Here is a 23,478-nt window from a genome sequence, read left to right as displayed (position 1 = left end):
GCCTTCTTAGTTGTAAGGTAACAATGTAACTTTTTTCAATGAACCTAACTAGAATATAAAAGTTTTAAACATCATTTTTATATTTCATGAGGAAAAGAGGAAAAACAGGTTACTGGTAAACACATGAATTAAAGGGTGATGAAAACACTGCGAGAGAAACAGGAGGTCTGTATGACACACAGCAATGCACTGACGTGATGCTGACAACCACCTTCTAAGCTCTAAAAAGCAAACTGGATACAGCGAAGCAATACCGAACTCCATGGAATAACGTGGTCAAATGGTTTTGGTACATCAAAAATGTCTCCTCCATTTACTAGGAATTGAAACTAAGAATCGAACAGCTACCAATATTCAAATATGACCATGGAGTTAAGCAATAATGCTTTCTATTCAGCATTAACCATAAACTGATAGAAAAGATTTTCACGTATCTTTAAATACAATGTAATCCCAATGCCAAACGTTCATGCCCACTCCATTTTCAAACATGGGAAAAACTGAATTCCACATGCAGGGATCCAGAACACTAGCAGAAGCTTCCACAAGCGGGTAGACACACTGCCACACAGAGCTAAGGCACTAGCTGTGCCACCTACCAAAGTGAGCGTGAGGGAACACTTGAGAATGCATTGCTCCAGAAAGGCCTTATGGAAAGGCATAAAGAGACCAACGTCATTAACTTACGGATAACTATTTTCAAAAGTAAATTTATTTTGTTAAAGAGTTTCATTTACCAAGTGGATAGCACAATACATCAAACACATTAACAAAATGAGCCTTATAATAACTATATTCATGACAACATAATATTTATACTGTAAAAGGCGAGATTGGAATGATAATGTCAAAGATATTGGTGAAATTCATTTTTAAAGATAAGTGCTGACACTTGTTTCACGTGGAGAAACAAGTATGAGCAAGATCTGCACTCCTGATGAGCGGCACACAAGACGCTGTTCATTCAGAAAATACAGCCTTAAGTTCTGGAGAACAGTCATAACAATTCAGAAAACCAGAAATACATAGAGATAATTCAAATAAACTGGGCAGTATGAGTAAATCTGATCTGTCTCCTGCTTTCTCTGAAATCTGATTTAAAAATTTTTTTGTATACACATACACACTAAGAGAGCTAAGGAGGAAAAAGGCACCTGTCACAACCCGGACCTTCCAGGTGAGGACGGAGGTCACAAAAGGGGAACAGATAATCCACTAGGGTTGTCAGATAAGAAAGCCCTTTCTGCCCACCCCACTTTTTTTTTTAGGATTTATTTATTTTATCTGAAAGGCACATTTTAGGGACAGAAGGAGAGACAGGGAAACCTTCCAGCTGTTTGACCATGCCCCAAACCATACAGGCTTTTTAAGGATCTCCCACAGGGGTGCAGGAGCCCAAGGACTTAAACTATAATCTGCTGCTTCCCCAGCCATAAGCTGTATAGGAAGTGGAGCAGCCGAGACTAGAACTGGTGACTTTATGGAATGCTAATGCTGCAAGGCAGAGGATTAGCCTGCTGCGCCACTGTGGTGGATTACTCAACAACTTGAAGTAGGACTGTTTGCAAAAAACTATTTCCATGCATTTTAAATTAATTATTTTTTCAGCAAAACTTTTGGAGACAGATGATTAAGAGATCTGAATTAATCCTGAGTCTGTTTCTGGCTGCACAATATTATTTAATGACTATGAAGCCTCAATCCCATCATCTGCAAACTAAAGTGAAAATATAAAATCTTGCTTCTCCCCAATTTTACCCTTTCAAGAACACTTTTTCCCTGGCTTTGTCCCTCAGTCCCCTTGAGGGATAGCAAAGGGACAAAATCAGAATATCACTTCCCAACCCCTCTGAGTTGCTGTCATGACAAAAGCAAAGAGTAGGAGAAGGCAGCTGCCGGTCACAGCCTTAAGACAAGGAACCAGACCAGGTTAGGTGACTGAGTTCCACTCCGCCCCTAGACTCGCTCCTCGCCTCCCTGAGCTAGTGCTCAGAACTGCAACCACCATCAGTGTTCTGGTCCTTCCTCCCGTGCAGCTGTACAGTCCCCTCCTGTCACTGTGGCAGGAGGCCCTTCTCACTCTCATAAAGACACCTAGCTTTGCACAATGAGAAAAAAAATAACTAACAATGGTTTAAAGTGAAAAGTTAACATTCAACAATGTATTTTTTCCTTGCTAACTTAAGCAGATTTTTCATATGGTATTAGACATTTAACAAAAGACTGAAAGGGAAGAGTTATGAGAAACAAATTTATTTTTATATCCTCACACATTAACTACTGCTGTCCTGAGATCATTTCAGAGGCTCTGAGAAGTCCTGCAATAATAGCCCTGCTTCTATTTTCCACAGGTATTTAGGCAGAGTGTGAACCAACAACGTTTGAATCAAGAATAACTGATAACTAACATTGAGCTCAGTCTGTCAAGATGCCCTGAAGCTTTGAACCCAGACGGCTAGAGTTTCAACAACTTCTGAAGTATAATTAAACAGAGATGCACACCAATCCCCGTCGTCTAAAATATAGGAGCTGTACATGCGCCAGTCAGCACTCCAGGTGCTGCCCAAACACTGCTGCCACCCCAGCCAGCACTCACTGAACTACTTCTCTTCCTACAGATCACTACTTCAGCTCTTAAAAACCATCAGGGAAAACCCATCGGAGGCTGGGTGCTGGAGCCTCGTGGCTAAAGTCCTCGCCTTGCACGCAGCAGGATCCCACATGGTCGCCAGATCATGTTCCGGCAGTCCTGCTTCCCTTCCAGCTCCCTGCTTGTGGCCTGGGAAAGCAGTCATGGATGGCCCAAGGTCTTGGGACCGTGCACCCATGTGAGAGACCCAGAAGAAGTTCTTGGCTTCAGTTCAGCGCAGCTCCAGCCGTTGTGACCACTTGGGGAGTGAATCATCTGACAGAGTATCTTCCTCTGCCTCTCCTCCTCTCCGTAAATCTGACTTTCCAATAAAAACAAAATAAATCTTGAAAAAAAAAACATTGCATATCATAGCATAGTTTGATAGCAAGATTTGATGTCTGGGTCAGCGTGGAGGCATAAAGGGTAAAGCCACTAATGGCAGTGCCAAAGTTCCAGATAGGTACTAGTTGAGACCTGGATGCTCCAACTGCCATCCAGCACCCTGCCTGAGAAGACAGTAAAGGATGGTCCAAAGCCTAGGGACCCCACACACAGGTGGGAGACCCAGAAGGAGCTGGTGGTGCTGAACTGCCCAAGCTCCAGCCACTGTGGCCATTTAAGGAATGGAGCAGCAGATGCAAGATCTTTGTCTTTTCTCCTCTCTGTAAATCTAGCTTTCCAATAAAAATGAATAAATCTTTTAAAAAGAGTGAAATACATAGTAGGCAACTTCAATTATATTCAGCACTATGTAATTCTCAGCCTTAAAAGTTATTGCCAAATGTAATCTCATATTAACATTCATAACAAAGATTACTAAAGGAAAAATATCAAAAATATCAAAATATCAAAGTTTTATTTTCCAACGTCAATAGAACATTCATGTTTAAAAGATGTTTAGAACATTCATGTTTATTTTTAGTCAACTGAATAATAAAAATGGTTCATGTCATAAATTTAAAATGCCCGATAATGAAAAAAATGTATCTTGAAATTTGTGGGAGTAATACTTACCTCTTTAATAAACTCTGCTTTTTCTAACATAAAAGTTGATTTATACCATCTGAATACTGTACATTTTAAGTGATTTTGTCTGTTTAAATGAATTCTATATAAACCCAACTCTATTTGTGGGCAAAGTTTTCCCCGCTGCTGGTTCAACCACCAAATGCCAGCAACAGCCAGGCCTGGGCAAGGTCCCAGCCAGGAACCAGGAACCGAACTCAGGCATTCTGACACGGTGCACGGGTGTCATTAACAGCCAGGCCAAGTGCTCATTGTTTAAAAGGCCCTTCTACTCTAAGCAAACAGCCCCTAAATAGCCTCCAAGGTACAGTCAAGAGAGAAAAATAATATGATTTATAAAATATACACAATGAAATATGCATCTATCAAAACAACCCTGCTAGCCAGAGAATACCATTCACATTGTACAAGTGCAACAGTAAGACTCAAAGAAGTTAAATTACCACAATTAATCTCAGTCAATATATATTTCAAATATTCATGCTTCGCTTGTTACATGTACAAGCATCAACAGTCTTATAATAAAACATTTTTAATACCCACCAAATGTTAGTGCATTTTCCTCATTCTTCCCCAATTCGTTAAAATAAACTACAAAAACTCTCCTTTGGATAATCTCACCATAATAAATAAAAATTTGAACAGCAGTCTGGCTGGCTGTCATTAATACACACGCACCTGACCTTCTTAAGCCTCGTTTGTTCCAACTATCACACACACGGAGACATTTATTAAGGTGATATAAGGACCAGGTGTGACACGACACACTGTACGAACTGACTCCATTAACATAACATGCTGAGACAGGAAATACTACGTATACACCACATCCAAAAACAGAAAACATCAAAACCAGAAATGTAATGCAATTACTGGTTGAGTAACCATGAATTTAATTATTAAATCAAAGCACAACATAAATTTAGAATTGACCCTGATTAAGCATATCTGAATTAAAACAATCTTTTAAAAATTGTGCTGTAAAACTCCACAACATATTTTAATAATTACAGTCCAAACTCCTAACTTCACAATTCTTGTCAATGACGAAGGGATTTACTAATAAAGCGCAGTAGTTTCACTGCACTGCTGCCGAATACTCCCTTATGACATCATAGTCCACACACGCTAGAACCGGAGCTTAGGCTTCTGTGCTAAAGTTAGTGGGATAGATACACAAAATCCAAGTTTGCAAATCCTAGTTTTAATGAATACACAGCCATGCCACACATACTTGCTGGTATTCCAAGGTATAGTAAACAGCTTTGGTATTCAAGGTAGCAAGAAACGATTAAAAAGGTACAATATGAGGAAGATGTGACTGGTCTATAACATAAACCCAAAGGAAAAAAGGGACCAAAAACAAGTAGGGGGGAGGTGATAGAAGAAATTACAAAAAAGAAAACAAAGAAAGATCATACCCAAAACTGGATCAAGTATCCTACAAATCATTTTATTAACACTCTGAAAGAGATGCATGAGGGAAAAGGCCTAAGCTATCAAGATATTATTAGATTTCACTAAAAGGAAAGGACATGGAAGTAAAGACAGACAATGGGAGGTAGGAAGAGAGGTGAGGAGAGAGAGAAGGATTCGGCAAGGTCCATCAGCAGGCACTAGGTTATAACTAGGCAGAAATAAGGAATTCTGGCATGCTACCGCACAGCAGAGTAACAAGAGGTAATGCATTCTATATTTCTCTATTAGAAAAACTAAAGAAACTGTAAGACAAGAGTTACAACCAGTAATTGTGAAAGCAGACCAGTTCACACCCATGCGAAATCATATGTGTGGTTCTAATGGAGAAGTTGTCATCTCCATATCTGTACTGCCCTATCTGAAAGATCAAAGATTTGACTGTGGAAGTAAATGAGAGGTAATTCAAAGTCCCTCTTAGCTGTGAAATTCCACGATTTTACCAACTTTCCACTAGTATCAGCCTTACACAAACTCTTCCATCCATCTCCGTTCACTTTAAGACAGAGGTCCCGTTCCTGGTTTCTCACATGGTACTCTGCAACGCCTTCCCCAGGACTCCCTGTCCCTGTTTCATTCTTACCTGTTGCTCCTCTGGCGTTGGTCTGAAATGGATTTGTAGAAGATGCCACAGAGGGACCAGCAGCAGCAACAAATGGATTTGTGGAAGGCGTAGCTTTAAAAAATTATAAAATACAATGTAAAACCCTGATACACCTGGTATCCAAGTTTTAAAATACTTATTCAATATATTTATGAAGAAGAAAATTTGAATCTTCAGATAACAAAGTTACTTGAATGTTTTCTATTACTCCCACCCCAAATGCTATACAACACATACAGACAGTGTGTATTAAACCCAGTGCATGCACCAGAAGCACCTACCTCCAAATGGAGCAGGCACGCTGGAAGAAGCTGGCTGTGTCTGTGCAGAAGCACCCACTGGCACTGTTCCAAACACACTGCTGAAAAGATATGTTCAGAGTCAAATGTAAGAGAGAAAAAAAAATAGACTCGGCATTGGCACTACTGTGTAACTGATCAAGCTTCTGCCTTGGCGCTGGCATCCGCTATGTTCCACCCCTCGCTGTCCCACTTCCGATCCAGCCTCCTGAATGTGTCCTGGGAAAGCAATGCAAGATGGCCCAAGTCCTGGGATGCCCTATATCTACATGGGAGACGGTGACACAAGTCTGAATCCAGGCTTCAGATGGGCTCAAGTCCAGCCACTGCAGTCATTGGGGGAGTGAACCAGTGGACAGACAATGTCTCTCTTTCTGTAACTCTGCCTTTCAAATTACAAAAAAAAATGTAAAACAAACAAAAAAAACTTGTAATCTCTCTACAGGTTAGCTGTGAATCATGAAACAATAATATGCATTATGGTAGTCGGTAAACTGAAGTCTCAGGACATGTTAATATTTTCTCTCTAATTACCAATGCCTGATTAATAAGCAAACTGTGAGTGCTGAATTTTTCAATCAGAAATTAAAACTGAAAAAAATTGGTTTTAAATGTTTTATTCACTTAATAAAGCCATTAGGTGGTAACACAAGCAGCACTTGGGAGATAGCTATACTTTCAAATCCAAAAGGACTTAGAGAGCAGTAGAATTGTTTTATGGTTTTCCAGATTCTTTTAGCAGCTAACTGACAGAAGAGATTAAGTCATAACTTTTGGCTGAAGTGCATTAAGGAAATATGGCCTTACAAACAAAGAAATAGCTGAACAATAGAGAATCATTTTTTATTAGCCTTTTCAGGTACTGGTGAACATAGCCTTTGATATCATGCTGATAACAATAACAGTCATTTCCAAATGGTTAGTTGTTCTGGAAATTGAAACCAGACCAATGAACAGCTTACCCCATTCACACTTACAACGCTTTAACCTTCTTTTCATTTATTTGATATGCAGAGTAACAAAGAAGAGGATAAAAGTCTTCCCTCTGCTGTTCCACTCTCCAAATTCCAGGCTAGGCCAAGTCCAAATAAGGAGCTGGAACTCCAAGTGTCTCTAATGAATGGTAGGGACCAAGTCACCTGCTGCCCCCCAGGGTATGTGTCAGCACCAGGCGTGACAGGGAGAGGACGGACCCGAAACGCAGCACACCAGTGTGGGGTGTGGGTATCCCCAAACAGCATGCTGTTTCACTACAACATTAGCCCCTCACTGCACTTTAAATTAGGTTTATGAACTTTATATTGCACATTGGTCATTCAGAAAATAGTTGTTTCAGGAGTTATGCCAACTTGCCAAATTTTTACCTACTTACGTGAAATTAAAAGCCACGGCCTTTAATGTAAAAAACCATATCATCAGAATATCAATAGCAAACTGTCAAGTTCAAGGTGGAACCCGTACATTTTCCAGAATTGTTTGACAGCATTATTTTTATCAGTCATTTCCTTTAAGGCAACAGATTTAAGAAGTTCATTTTTTCCTTAAAGATTTATTTATTTTCACTGGAAAGTCAGAGTTACATAGAGAAGGAGAGGCAGTAAGTGGTTCAGTGCCTGAGTGGCTGCAACAGCTGGAACTGAGCCAATCCAAAGCCAGGAGAGAAGAGCTTTTACCAGGCCTCCCATGTGAGTGCAGGGTCCCAAGGCTATGGGTCATTCTCCACTGCCTTCTTGGGCCATAAATACGGAGCTGGATGGGAAGGGAAGCAGCCAGGACATGAACCAGCACTTGGAGGTGGAGGATCAGGCAGTTGAACCATTGTACTGACCCTTTCAACAAATTCATTTTTGAGAAAAATGACAAACACACTTGAATAATCAGTTCTTTTAAAAATACTATATGTCTATTTGAAAAGTTGCTTTCACAAAGAGGAGAGACAGAAATCTCCTATTTGCCAGCTCACTCCCCAAATGGCTGTATAGCCGGAGCTGAGCCTGTCTAAAGCCAGGAGCCAGTGTCTTCTTCCGCATCTCTCATGTGGATGCAGGATCCCTAGGCTGTGAGCCATCCTTCCTTTGCTGCTTTCCCTGGCTACACGCAAAGGGCTGCATCAGAACTGGAACAGCTGGGACATGAACCAGCACCCATATGGGATGCCAGCACCACAGGCCGAGGCTTTGCCTCACCATGCTGGCACCAAAATAACCAATTTTGAATTATTAAATCTTTAACCTTAAATGAGCATGATTTTTGCACTTAAACAACAGACATCAAGTAGTTATGCACACTGAAGCATGTGATTATCTTGAAGAAAATTATTTGTGTAGTTGTTTGTATTATGTGGTTATTTTGTGGAACACTATTTTTTTTTTGAAACTGTTAACTGACAGACTAACTGGCTCTTAGGTCTTAGTACTTTCCAGGTTGTTATCTCAAAATTAAGTCTGTACAACTTGTGAAGAGCTGTCCATTTTAAGATAGCTATACATACCCTTCGAATTACATTTTAACGTTCAACAATGAAAACAGCGCAACCTCTGTTTGCATTAAGTATAAATTGTGATGGCTCACTGTTGTTTTTGAAAGGATTTCTTTGAAAGGCAGAGGAGCAGAGCGGGAGAGGCAGAGGGACAAAGATACGAGTCTCATATCCACTAGTTCACCGCCCACGTGGCTGCTCCAGCCCAGGCCAGGCTGAAGACAGCTGTCAGAGCATCCTCTGGGTCTCCCACGATGGTGAAGGGCCCAAGCACTTCGACCATCCTCTGCCACTTGCCCAGGATCTGATCAGAAGTAGAACATCCAGAACTCAAACTGCTGCCCCCACGGGACACCTACATGCCCATTGAACACTAAGTTTATAAGCAAATTCCCTCAACTTTCCTCAAATTTTGAAAACTATTCAACAACTTAAAAGTTTTATGCTCAAATAATTATTTAACACCCTAAGATGAGAAAAAAAAAAAAAAGAAAGAAAAGAAAAACACAACAGTAGAAAATAAAAAGACAAGATACCTGCTAGCATTACTTGTGGAAGTGTATGCATTACTGGAGGTGGCCGCAGAGCTGAAAACACTGTCGAGCTCTGCCAGGGCTGCATACTTGTCTGAAGACGCACTAGGCTGACTGGGCACTGAGACCACAGCTCCAACCGGAGCCTGACTTGTGCTCCCAAAACCACTTCCCTGGTCACCACCTGGAAACGAACAGAGAAGAGAGCGGAATATAAACTTAAATGAATAGAGATACACGTAAAACTGATGTGTAGTTAAAATAATTCAATGGATGAGACCGCCTGAATCTTAGTCTAATAACTCAAATAAAACTGTTTAAGATTATTAGCTGTTCTACATACCTCTAGGGTAGATAGAACACTGTTTCAATTAACAGCTAAGACTGTGACCAATAACATACCAAAGTAATCCAAAACACGAGATCTCACTCAAGTCAACATATAAATCCAAAAATACTGGATGCAACGTGAATAACACATTAGTACCATTTTCCCAGTTCTCAAAAATAACTATCAGCATTTCCAGGTATTGTACACGAAGCACTGTTCTAAACACCCGACATATATAAACAGAATGCAGCCACATGACTTCAGTCTCACTGTGCAGACACAAGGCTGCAGAACGCAGTCTACATCAGATGCCTGATGCAAGCCACTGCCTTCTGTACTGAGATACATTACAGACCTGAAAACCAAAACTGAGTATAAAATGGTTTTAGAAAAACGTACTACGAAATATATAGTAGAGAATATTTCAAAATGAATATATAAGAAGTATCAAATTAACCTAGTTAGCTGTAGTGATGGTCTTTAGCCTCCCCTATGGCGATTAAAAACAGGCTTTCTAGGAAAAAACCAATTTCCTCAATTATATTTTTTAAATTGTTTTTTAAAAAATTAGTTTATGTCATCAATTCTGAATCACAAATTGAGGGCATCGTTTAATATAAAAGTATGTGTTGTTTTGTTTAAAGGGTGGTACCTTGACCAGCACTGAAGATGTTGTCTAAATTAGCAAGGGCCGCGTATTTGTCTGCTGTCGGCAAACCAGCTTTGTGTGCTGAAACTTTACTAACAGCTGAAGCTGTCTGGTGACTCTGCGAGGTGTTGAAGGTTCCAAAATCAGCACTGGAGGATTTGGGGAAGTTATCAAAATGAGCAAAATTAGCATTTACTGATCCAGCACTTCCACCTGTAACAGAATAAACAAAACACTTGAAATTTCTAGACTTTTCCCAATACCTTTTGGTAGATGATACGATCATTCTTCTTAAAGTAAGGGCTCAATAAAAACTGAACATTTTCTATAATCATACACTGAATCTTATAATCACATATATTATTAAAATCAAAGACTGGTAAACAGCATTTAAATTTATTCACCTACACAGACTTCTTCTCATTTCCAAACTAGAATTTTAAAGGCCTGGGTAACATGTAAAAGAACATGACTCTGGATTTAATTCTCTACTATGAAGAATGTAATTCACAGAGGAGTAACACATGCTATGTCCAGATTCAGTTACTTTACAGAACAGCCAGCTATATGCAATTACTACAATGTTCACCAATGCTTTCTGTAAAGACTCTACAATTAAGATGTAAAATATCTTGCTAGTGGAATTCAACCATTTTTAGCTTTGTGGTAACATGTTTCAAACAAATGTTTAAGGTTTATTATTTTGATCCAGCATTTAAAAGACAGATGTGAAGTTTTAACACTTTTTTAAAGAGCTACAATTTATTTCTATCTAGTAATTTAATGGGAATATAATACCATAATTTTTGGTATTGCCATAGGATACCACATAGTTCAAGGCATATAAATCATAGTATAGAATAAAGCAATTTTGACTTTGTAAAGCAAAATTCACCTAAAGGACATTATGGTGTTTCTCCTACTATTCTGTTTCCTAGAGACCTCCTAAAGTACTAAAAAAAGACTAAAGTCAGTATTTCTTCACTGTTCTTGATTTCTTACACTTGAGGTATGAGTTCTCTATTCCTAAACCTCAGTATAAGCAATCAAACTAGGAAAAGAGCGGATGTTTGATCAAATCTATTAAAACATCTGCATCATTATGGTGCCAACCCTGGAGGCAGTAGGTAATATCTTAAACAGCTGGGCTACTGGCACCTACATGACAAGCCTGCACTAAGGTTCCAGATGCCAGCTCCAGTCTTGGCCACTGTGGGCATCTGGGGACTGATTTTTGGAGTGGGAGTTGTCTCTAAGCCTCTAAAACTTGAAGAAAAAAAAAAAGGTATGAATATATATTTTAAAATGTCAGCAAAGTACAGATATTATAAAAGCAGAAGAAGCAAACTATCACTTAGTATCTTAGATATCCTAAATAAAACAGACATAAAATTTCTTAACCAAATTAAGTTCTGGTTGTTTCAACTGAAACCAAGAAACATGTGCTAACATTCAAAACATAATGTTGTACTACAAGCAGCCAAAGTACGTATTAAACTTTCTAAATTTATGCAATTTAATTTCAAATAATTAAAAACTGTATTGACTACTTATTGCATAATATTCTGCTTTCTGATTTCTAAAAGAGATGGCAAATCAAATCATTAGAATGTTAAACAACTGTTACAAACACTCACAAAATACAACATACAATATACAGATCAGTAAAAGAGCCTATTTGACAGTAAGACTTACTGTGGGTAGCCTGGAGAGGAAAAGCGGAAGTGAATTCACCAAAACTGCAGCTAGATGAAAGCATTCTAAACGCTGGACAGCCAGACAGTATGTAAATGACGAAAATTAAGGAAAAAAAAAAGAAAATTGAAAGAAAAAACTTTCAGACATATGTACACAGAGTTAAAAGTTGAAGGAAAAGTAATCAAGCAAAGATCTAAATAAGGTAGTTTATGGAAGAGTAGTCACAGCAAGTCCAATTTCTGCACAGAAAAGTATTTCCTCATTTGATTAAGGGATTATTAAATCATCTAGCTTTGATTCATTACATTTAAAACTTTTTCTGGAACTAATTGTCCTGAAAATTTACATTTTCAGTTCCATGCAAGCAACTTGTTCCACTGATTCAGAGACTAACAGCCTACATGAGTGCCTTCCACCAGCCCAAAGAACTCTCCTTTGGCACTTTACTGCCCCTGTGCAAGAAGATTCCTGTGCAGGAAAAGGAGGAAAGACCACTGACGTGTCGGATCAGATAACATGACAAGGAGCTTAGGAAAACAAAGGAACATACAAAAAAAAAAAAAAAAAGCAGGTTTCCCCAGAGCTTTTTAAGAAACAACTACTTCAAACTCACAAAATTTCAGTTTAGAGTGTTTTCCAAGCGACACCTAAAGTATTCTGTTCTTTAAAAGAAACATTTAAGCATGATGCTGGAGAAGCTCTACCTGTAGTTTGGGGCTGAAAAGCAGAATGACTTGCTGTGGGGAAACCTCCAAAATTACTCGAACCACTAGACTGTCCAAAAGCATCAAAGTTTGCAAAATCTGCATTTGCAGAATTCTGAGCTGTAAATGGTAAGGAACAACATATGTTAATGACTATGAAACTACAAATGAAAATACATGACAAATGAATTTAAGATTTCTTATGGAAAGTGTCTACAAATCACAACTCATTTTAAAGAAAATTCACTTAGACACCAGTCCCTAAACCCTGCCGGTACTGACCTCAAATACAATTTACTGAAGGGCACCCAAAAATTTCCAAACACAATCTATGAATTCTGAGTGATCTAAAGAATGGTACTATAAAAATGTTTCTATTAACAAAGAAAACTGAATGGGCCTGGCACAATGGCCTAGTGGCAAAAGTCCTTGCCTTGCACACACTGGGATCTCACATGGGCACCAGTTCATATTCCAGCTGATCCACTTCCCCTCCAGCTCCCTGCTTGTGGTCTGGGAAAGCAGCTGAGGACGCCCCAAAGCCTTGGGAGCCTGCACCTGCGTAGGAGACCCAGAAGAAGCTCCTGGCTCCTGTGGCCACTTGGGGAACGAATCAGCAGATGGAAGATCTCTCCATCTGTATCTCCTTATCTCTGTATATCTGCCTTTCCAATAAAAACAAATATTTCTTTTAAATGTTTAAAAATTTAAAAAAAAACTGAAAGCATGAAATGTGAGTTAGAGAAAGCAATCTAAAAACTTCACGTACTTAAAATGATAACTAGCCATGTGAATCTGAATAAGTGTCTGAAGCAATGATGCAGACATATCGCAATCAGTTTACAAGAACCTTATATCAAAGGCATATAAAGGTGGACAAAAAGCCTAGTTGTATAATGAAGGGCATCATCAAAAATACTAAAGAAATTTGCATGCTAATAATTTTAAATTAGCAATCTGTAATTTTAATCTTATAATAAAATTTAGGAACCAATAAAAACTAGTAGATACTGTAGCAAAGTTGTACTTATATTTGGTGGAAAAACAGGTTTTGTTTCTCAACTAGTCCTTAATTGAGGCCTCAAATTTCCAGACTTCCTCAAAACTTTTTTCAAATTTTAAACAAGAAAAACAATTTAAGAATTGTTATAAACCAAAACAAACGGTAAGAAATGGTGTATACGGGAAAGAAAATGCTAAGAGGCAGAACGTAAAGCACATCAAACAACACAGAAAGTTTAAATATCATGAACACAGTAAAACGCAGCTAATCTACATCGTTTGCAGGTAATTCCACTTCCAGGAAGTTTCTGTAGAGAAATTATCTTATGAGGCCAGTACCATGGCTCAAAAGACCAATAGTCCACTTGCAAGTGTGAGCATCCTATATGAGTGCAAGTTTGTGTCCCTTCTATTCCACTCCTGATCCAAATCCCTGCTAATGGTCTAGGAAGGCAGCAGAGGCTGGCCCAATTACTTGGGACCCTGTACTATGAAGGAGACCAGGAAGGAGCTCCTGGCTCCACTGGCTTAGCTATGCCTGCTGCAGCCATTGGGGAACTGATCAGTGGAAAAAGATTTCCCTTTCACCACTCTCTGTAACTTCACCTTTCAAATAAAAATAAATACACCTTGACACAATCTTGCACAGGCTACTGGACGCTCCACTTCCATCCAGCTCCCTGTTTATCACCTGGGAAAGCAGTGGAAGATGGCCCAAGTCCTTGGAATCCTGTTCCTGTGTGAGAGATTCAAAAGAAACTCCTGGCTGCAGATCAGCTCAACTCCGGCCTTTGTGCTCATCTGGGGATTGGGCCAGTAGATGCAATATCTTTATCCCAGTATTTCCTTTCCTCTGTTAATCAGCCTTTCAATTAAAAATAAATAATCCGTAAAAAATATTTTGCAGGCTCCAAGTTCCCGGATCCCATTTGGATGCTGGTCTGTGTTCCAGCTGCTCCACTTCCCATCCAGCTTCCTGGTTATGACCATGGAAGGCGGTGGAGAATGGTCCAACGCCTTGAGACCCAGCATCTGAATGGGAGATCAGGAGATGGCTTATGGCTCCTGTCTTCAGATCATCTCAGCTTTGACTGCTGCAGTCATTTGGGGAGTGAACCAGTGGATGGAAGATCTTTCTATTTCTCCTTCTGTCAATCTGCCTTTCCAATTAAAATTAAATAAATCTTTTAAAAATATGCATTTTGCAAATGAGCATGCTTACACCTAAACACTAAACTGTTTTCTAAAATGGTAAAAACAAATACAGAAAATCAAATGTTTACCAAAAACACATCCCATAAACAGCAAACATACCATGGAATAAAGGGCCGACATGGAAAAAATCATGTAAAATCACACATAATCCCATTAAAACATAATACCAAGGTAAATAAAACAAGCCAGTTAATAAACTTCAAATAGCTTTCATCTGTCAATTTTGTTACATCAAACACGGCACTTCCCAGAAGTGAATTTCAAATCAATACCATTCTCTTCTTATCTGTCAAGACTCCGTCAAGCTTTTGAAATGAACGCATGTTCTATTTATAAACAAATCAAAGGAGTTACTAAATAAAGATTCTTTGACTAAGAAAGCAACATTTATCTAGAAGGGAAAGCATAGATCATTTCATATTAACCACTGTTCTTATTTGAATCTGAACGGATGTGACAGTAAGGAAGCAACTATATCTAAACTATACTACTTCCCTTTACAAGTTGTCTTTGCCACTCCACTCTTTTGTTCTAGTATGTGGGTTCCTATCATTCTCAAAAAAATGTGTATCACAAAAAAAATGTGTATTAGACACAAATAACAAATATACCAAATTTGCTGTACTAAACATCTTTTCATTTCATCTTTCCATGAACTTTCGAAGTACGCTTTTCTTTTGGTGTAGCACACTAAGCCTCTGCCTGCAAGCACCAGAATCCCTTGTGGGTACTGGTCTGTGTCCAAGGTACTCCACTGCATACACCAGCAACCCATGTGGGCACTGGTCCATGTCCTAGGTACTTCACTGCATGCTCATCCCTGGGAAAGTGGCAGAGGATGGCTCAATTGCTTGGGATCCTGAACCCAGGAGAGACTCAGAGGAAGTTTCTGGCTCCTGGCTAAGGATCAGCTCAACCGTGCCCACTGTGGCCACTGTGGCCATTTGCGGGGTGAATCAGTGGATGAAAGATCTCTCTCTACCCCTGTATCTCTCCTTCTCTCTATAAACCTGTCTTTCAAATAAAAATAAATAAATCTTTAAAAAGGTAAACATCATTCTTTCTGGATACCTTTCATTCAAAAATTCAATAATTTCCAGAAAAGAAAACTAGTGAAAGATAAATGTTGAAAATTACTTAAAATACATTCTGGAAAATAGCTACACACACAAAAAATTTTTTTTAACATTTTATTATTATCATCACTTTATGATACAGTTCCATAGGCTCCTGGCATTTCCCTTATCCCCTGCCCAATTCCCTCCCCCCACCTAGATCCTCTATATCATTATTAACATAAAGTTCTTCATACACAGAGTCATATGTCCATCATTGCGGGCATGGACAATGGCAGAAAGTCCAGCATCCCACTGTCAAGATATACTGACAATGACAAATGACATTTCATTAGAAGTCCATCTTTGTCTGGAACAGAAATGCATACTGCATTGTGTCCTCACATCTGGATATGTTAGTCTCCATTTCACAGCTACTGTACATCCCCTTAAATGAAAAGTCCATACAAAATCAACAATAGAAAGAACAACAGAAATTTACAATGCCATGAAGTTAAATGACATGTTACTAGATATGACAGTCTCCATTACACAGCTACTATATACATCCCCGTCAATAAAAAGCCACAAAACAAAATCAACATCAGGGGGAAAAAAGAAATTAACAACACCAAGAAGTTAAATAACATGCTACTGAATGACTAACGTGTAGCTGAAGAAATGAAAATCAAGAACCTTCTTGCAGAAAATGATGCTACTCTATGATCTATGAGTCATTGAATGATTTAGTCATAAGAAAGTGTTTTGAAGAGATGAAACTAACAGGAAACAACAAAACCCATGCGATATAGTTTCCGCTGATCTTTGTTGAGGTGTGTCTCTTCTAGACAATAAATAGATGGGTTTTGTGTTTTTAATTCAGCCTATTAATCTATGACATTTGGCTGACCTTAAACCATTTACATTCAGAGTTTAATATGCATGGGTGATACTTTGGTCCTGTCATTTTAGGAATGGGTTGTTCACTGGTTTAGTCTTCTGTTGTCATTTTACTGGGATGTTCTTCCCATTTGCCTTTGGTTTTGTTTGGTGCTATTCCTCTTCTCTGTCAAGAGAACATCTTGGAAGTATACTTTGTAGGGCAGGTTTGGAAGAGGCAAATTCTTTTTAACTTTTCTTTACTGTGGAGGAATTTTATTTCATTTTCAAAGACAAAAGAAAGCTTTGCTGGATATGTTATCCTAGGCCGACAACTTTTTTCTTTTAGAATCTGGAATATGTCACTCCATTCTCTTCTTGCCTGCAGTTTCCTGTGAGAGATCTCCTGTGAGTTTAATTGGCATTCCTTTATATGTCAACTAATTTTTTTCACGTGCACATTTAAGGATCTTTTCCTTATGTTCAATTGAAGAGAGTTTGATGATCATGTGTCTTGGTGAAGATCGCTTTTGATCAAGCCTGTTGGGAGTTCTGTGCCCCTCCTGGATCTTGTTTCCCAGTTCTTTCTCCAGATTAGGGAAATTTTCCTTTATTATTTCATTAAATACATTTGCAAACTCAGCTTCTCTTTCTGCACCTTCTGGGACTCCCATAACTCTTATATTTGGCCTCTTAATAGTGTCTTTCAATTCTTGAATACTTCTTTTGGCCTGATTCAGCTCTGCTTCCAGCTCTTTGTTTGTTTCCCCCTGTTGACAGGAAATATCTGCCAATTCTGAGATTCTTTCTTCTGCTTGCTTCATTCTATTTTGGAGACTCTCCACTCTACTTTTAATTTGCTCTACTGTGTTCTTAATTTCTGATGTATCAGCCTTGATTTGCTTTATTGCTCCCTTAAATTCTTGGAACTCTTGCATGTGCTTCTGATTGTTGATCAGAAGCTTTAAAATGAGTTTTATGGATTCTGTGTGCCCCATTTTCTCAATGTCTTCCTCAGTTAACTCTGAGGTTGGCATAGGGTTTTGCTCCTTTGCAGGGGAGTTTTCAGTAATATTCATTGTGCCTTTATTTATCTCTTCTTTTGCTCTTGGTCATTGTACTTCTGGTTAGCAGAGTGTTCTCCTTGGGGCAGGTTTCTAAGCTTTGTCATCCAGAGATCTACAATACGATTTTACCTATTGCAGTTGGTACACAACTCTTTGCTTGCAGCCACTTGTGCCACAACCTCCAGCAAGTTCCAGGTCTGGGTTCTTATGTTAGATTTCCACTGTGGTCTCCACAGCCCCAGCTCCTGGCTCACCACTCTCCACCTCCTGTGATACTGTGCTGAGGCTGCACTGTTGTCTCTGCAACCTTTCTCCCACTTTCGGTTGGAGCAGGTCTCAGGATTAGAGAGACACCAGGCGTCCTATATAGTTAGGTTGTGGGTGGCGCTGACCTTGTCGGAACCTGTTGGACGTTAGGTCTGGGTGCCACATGGACCTATTTTGACCTGTTTGATGCCACCGCTGGTATTATTTTCCTGCAGGATCAGTGCAATCCACAGAACTCAGTGAGTTCTCACAAGTTCAGCACATGCGCAGTTCTAAAGCTATTGCCACAGTGTGCAAAATGGCACCTGCAGTCCTAAAGCTATTGCCACAGTGTGCAAAATGGCACCTGACGTACCACTACTAGAGTTCTTGATCTGCTGACCATCAGGTCTGAGGTCTACCCAGACCTGTCTTGGGTGGAACCTGTAGAATGCCACGTTGCTGCAGCTCACTGAGTCACAAATGATTTCACTCCCAGCTCAGTGTATGCTCAGTCCTTTCCCTTGCCTTTGCCTCCTTACACAAAATGACGCCCAATTCAGCTCTAGGGGGCTGACTGGGCTGTGAAATCCACCCTGTTCTTGCACTGTCCGTCTGGGATCTGCTGCTCTGTCTCTGCTCCTAGTCAAATCAAACAGACCAGCAGGACAGACAGTTCTTTGTCTGGGTTCACCTCCCAAGCTCCCAGTGAAAGTCCCTTCCCACCTGGTTGCTGGTGGAGTTCAGATCGCTGTTAGCTGAATGCGGCTGGAGTATCAGTCACTGCAACACCACACCATTGTGTCCGCTGCTTTCCTGTGTCTGTCAGTCTCCAGGTAGCCCTCTGCTGTTGTTCTGTCCTTTCCTATTTCCTGGAATATGTCCTCTCTGCTTCATCCAGATTGAATGTTTTTCTGTCTGTTTAAACGTATCCTTATCCTATGCCACTATCTTGATTCTCTAAGTTACAATGAATGTAATACAAAATGTGATAAAAAAAAAATATAGATACCATGTAATGCTGCTAAGAATACAGTGAGCAAGTCAGTTCATTGAAAAGGGATTGTGGGTTAACAATCGGGAGATTTCATCCTTACTGCATAGCCTTTATAGCACCTCACTGACTTCCTATCAGCTTTTTCACTATCAATTGTTGTTGCATAATTTCTAAGATAAAAGAAATAAGCTCTTTACAATACTTCACATACTAGACTGAAAAGTCTAGTAAAGACAAAGTTCTACCACAAATACATATAACTAGACAGTGCAAAAACAGAAAACACGCAGGAAGTTCCACTTTACTGTGCACTATATTCCAAAAGGCATGTTTTTCTTTTTTGAACAGTTTATTCATTCATTTAAATATTCACTTATTTTTATTTGAAAGGCAGATTTTATAGAGAGGAGAGACAAAGGAATCTTCCATGCACTCGTTCGCTCCCCAGATGCTCCCCAAGGGCTAATTACCGCCAACAGCCAGGAGGCTATCCCAGGTCTCCCCTAGGCCGAGGGTCCCAAGGACTTGGCCATCCTCAGCACTTCCTCAGGTGACAAGCAGGGAACAGGATCAGAAGTGGCATAGCCAGGAATCAAAACAGATCCAACATGGGATGCTGGCACTGCAGCCTGAGGATAAGCTGGCTGAGCCACCATGCCAGCACTTAGAGCAAATCAGGTCAGAGGCTGGAATTTGTGGCTCAGGTAAAGCTGCTGCTGGGACAAGCATCCCACCCTGGTGACAGTCTGGGTCTCCGGTAAACTACTTGTAATCCAGCTCTCTTCTTTTTTTGTTTTTTTAAAGATTTATTTTTATTACAAAGTCAGATATTCAGAGAGGAGGAGAGACAGAGAGGAAGATCTTCCGTCCGATGATTCATTCCCCAAGTGAGCCGCAACAGGCCAGTGCGCGCCGATCCGAAGCCGGGAACCAGGAACCTCTTCCAGGTCTCCCACGCGGATGCAGTGTCCCAATGCATTGGGCAGTCCTCGACTGCTTTCTTAGTCCACAAACAGGGAGCTGGATGGGAAGTGCAGCCGCCAGGATTAGAACTGGCGCCCATATGGGATCCCGGGGCGTTCAAGGCGAGGACTTTAGCCGCTAGGCCACGCCACCGGGCCCAATCCAGCTCTCTTCTAATGGCCTGGCAAAAGGAGCAGAGGAGAGCCCACGTGTTTGCACCCCTGTAACCAAGTGGGAGGCCCCGCAGAGGCGCCTGGCTTCAGCATGCTCAGCACTGACGGCTACAGCCACTTGCATAGGGAACAAGCAGGTAGAAGACCTCTGTGTCGGCCTTCCCTACTCTCATTACAAAGAAGAGAGAACACAGAACGGGTTCACGCACACGATTTCCTGTTACTCAAACCCACTTTTAAATCATATTTTCTTGGTGTTTTCCACACAGAATCTCAAACACTTTAATTAAACACATTCGGTGAAAACAGGGGCTTCAGAATTTTTTTTTATCAGTTTTCATTACTAGTTACTGAATATAATCACTATCTCCAAGGACTGTTGTAAACAGAATTAAGGATTTGCAAAATTTAATTTATTAGTGCTTAATTTAAACACAAATAAACCTATTAATTCAAAAAGGACTATCTTGGCATTCAAGTAAATTCTACATACTTTACGGAATTTAATCTAACCCATTTTCAGATACCTCTGTTAATATCTGAAGATTGTAAGAATAAAAATGACAGTGTAATTCCTTTGTTAAACACAGGCATACACATACACCTCAAGGTCTATATTACATGCACATATATATATATATACATATACATACATGTCTATGTTGGGGGAAAGAAATGAGAGACAGAAAAGAATGCATTAAGCCTTCCAGGTGAGTTATCACATCTGAACTTTACTACTTAGGTTAACAAAACTAATTTATAGGGCCCAGCGCCGTAGCCTAGCGGCTAAAGTCCTCGCCTTTAACGTCCCGGGATCCCATATGAGCGCCGGTTCTAATCCCACAGCTCCAATTCCCGTTGAGCTCCCTGCTTGTGGCCTGGGAAAGCTAAGTAGAGGACAGCCCAAAGCCGTGGGACCCTGCATCTGTGTGAGAGACCTGGAGGAGGTTCCTGGTTCCCGGCTTCGGATTGGCACAGCACCAGCCGTTGTGGTCACTTGGGGAGTGAATCATCAGACAGAGGCTCTTCTTCTCTGTCTCTCCTCCTCTCTGTATATCTAACTTTGCAATAAAAATAAATAAATCTTTAAAAAAAACTAATTTATACAAAATGAAGAAACGCTAAATAATTTGCTTAAGCTTATTCAGATAAGTGACAATGTCATCACCTGAAGCTGGGTCATTCCAACTGAAAACTTCATGCTATTTTTCAGACATATCAGACTGCTGTTAAATAGACAAATATATACTTTAAAAATCAATTTTAAAAAGTTACTGAGATCACTTCTGATAAAGCTCCCCCTAAGGGCTTCTAAAAGTAGCTTCCAACGACTCATGTGGGAAGACCCCGAGGAAACTCAATTACTGGCATTGAGGTGGCCTGGCCCTGGTTGCTGCAGCCACTTGGGGAGTGAACCACAGGATGGAAGATCTCTGTCTCTCCCTGTCCATCTTTATAAAATAAACTACTCTGTCAAAGTAGTTCCACAAGGTTTGTATGTTCATTAACAAAATAAAACTCCATAATTTCTAATTCCTGGTGAAACACATTGAACGTTTTGCAAGCAACATGTTGTTAAGCATGAGATTGGGTGGGGAGGAAATCCAAAGACTGTATTGTAAGAGTTTTACCAAGAGTTATGTCTTTGGTAGCCAGTCTAAGGCTGTTTCTATTCCACAGATGACGAAACAAAAATAAAGTGAGATAAAACAAATATGTAATAGAAGAAGTAATGATGACGCTAAAGGAACATGGGCATAGAGGGGCACCACCATGTATAGGTTAAGGATGAAACAATTTTTTCTCTTGAACTGGAAAGAACAAAGCATGCCACATGGATGCTCACCCCTGTGGAACAATCATCTGTTGGCATGCACAAGATCTCTGGCTGCACCAGGCCTGGTTGGGGAACAAGGGGACGCCCCAGCTGGGCTGGGGTTGCCACTGGTGAGTGCGAGAGTCGGAACGGCAGCAGTAGGCTGGGCTGGACATGGCTACAGTCTCCCTCAGAATGGGTGTGCACTGGGTCTGGGGAGTGCCAGGCTGGGTCAGACTCTGGCATCCACTGGTACTCGTGAGAGCCAGGGTGGGTGTAGAACAGGCTGGGCTAAGTTTCGACTCCTGTTGAACCAAGTGAGAGCTGTGTCTCGGTGCGGACCAGGTGTGGCTGGGATGCAGCACTCAACAGTGAGAACCAGAATGGGTGTGGGCCTATTAGGTAAGGACACTGTCCTACCTAGAGAGGAGGCAGACAAAGTTAGCCTGAACCAAGGACCCACTGGTGTGCACAACAACTGCCACTGGCAGGACAGCCGAAAGAGGAGCTGGGCAAACTCTTGTCAGGATGCAGTCCTTGCAGATGAGCGCAAGAACCAAGGCAAAAGGATGAGCCCAGAGCAGGCCAGAGCAGGCCAGAGCAGGCCAGAGCGGGCCAGGCTCAACTACCCGGCAGCATACATGTGGGTCAGGTCAGGGGGGCGGGCCTGTTCCAGCCCTGGCCATTACAACCAGCTGGGCTGGAACCTGAGGACAGCAGTGCTGTCTCTCCTCTCTCTCTGCTGCTGCTGCATTCAAATAAAAAAATAAATCTTAAGAAACAAAAACTGCCACAGACTAAGCTAAGCCTTTAATTAAAAAAAAATTAGCAGTTCACATAACTGATTAGGGTGGGGAGGGATGAGGTGTGGAGGAACTGGGTTAGCTAAATGTTTCAGTTCTTTTTGCTTCTTTTTATTCCTCCTGTATATTTGGGGGACAGGGGCACGTGGACAGGGGACAGACCGTTCCTTGCTGTCAAACTACATCAGTGCCCAGGGAGGGTGGCGAGATAATCATTTGATGTCACCTTAGAGATCCCAATATGAGGAAGAATGCTCCAAGGTATGGCTGAAGCGGTCTTGATAGCTCTGAGACGTCATCAGCATCTTTGCACCCAGCTGAGAAAATGTGTTTAGGGTCCATTGTCTGACTGGGGCTACTTTGGTGTATCCACCAATCTAAACACTTGCTGTAAAGTCTGGCCTGGAGAGCTGAGGCTAAAAAAGGTTTTAAGACAAATTATTTCAGAAGGAATACAATTTTTGCATAATGGACCCAGGCCTTAAACACCAATAGCAAACATTGAAAAAAAACTTACACACACACAATCTAAAATTTTCCTCCTATTAAACCCAATGGAGTAACCCCCAGTCACCCTCTCCACCAATACATACACAACAAAGATCTATAACTGACTGAGTTATCTAAATCCACCACCAGTTAAAAAAAATGCCGAAGGGAAGAATTTCTTACAGGGCACAAAAGTGATACAAACTATCAATTTCGACAAGACAATCTGCAGAGGAAGAGACGGAAGAAGCTGCAGACAAGTATTCTACTTTTCTGATGAAAGAAATCTTATCCATATCTCACAGTAACGATGCTCTTACGTGACCAAAAGCACCACAGTTT

At 40.5% G+C, this 23,478-nt stretch overlaps 1 protein-coding gene across 4 annotated transcripts in view; it reads right to left on the bottom strand.

The window, feature by feature from the left end:
* Nucleotides 1-23,478, bottom strand: part of AGFG1 (ArfGAP with FG repeats 1) — a 67,554-nt gene that overhangs the window by 4,901 nt on the left and 39,175 nt on the right. For 2 of the 4 annotated variants that reach the window (XM_004576750.3, XM_058665083.1), the window contains exons 6-11: nucleotides 12,432-12,551; nucleotides 11,725-11,796; nucleotides 10,033-10,242; nucleotides 9,053-9,233; nucleotides 6,020-6,099; nucleotides 5,718-5,810 (exon numbers count right to left, since the gene is read on the bottom strand). In XM_004576750.3, coding sequence (XP_004576807.2) covers nucleotides 5,718-5,810; nucleotides 6,020-6,099; nucleotides 9,053-9,233; nucleotides 10,033-10,242; nucleotides 11,725-11,796; nucleotides 12,432-12,551 — 756 coding nt within the window. The remainder of the gene's footprint in view (nucleotides 1-5,717; nucleotides 5,811-6,019; nucleotides 6,100-9,052; nucleotides 9,234-10,032; nucleotides 10,243-11,724; nucleotides 11,797-12,431; nucleotides 12,552-23,478) is intronic. The other 2 variants (XM_004576752.3, XM_004576751.3) reach the window with 1 other exon arrangement.

The sequence above is a fragment of the Ochotona princeps genome, chromosome 5, assembly GCF_030435755.1.
Source record: "Ochotona princeps isolate mOchPri1 chromosome 5, mOchPri1.hap1, whole genome shotgun sequence".
Lineage (NCBI taxonomy): Eukaryota > Metazoa > Chordata > Mammalia > Lagomorpha > Ochotonidae > Ochotona > Ochotona princeps.
This window is presented reverse-complemented; position numbering and strand designations above follow the sequence as displayed.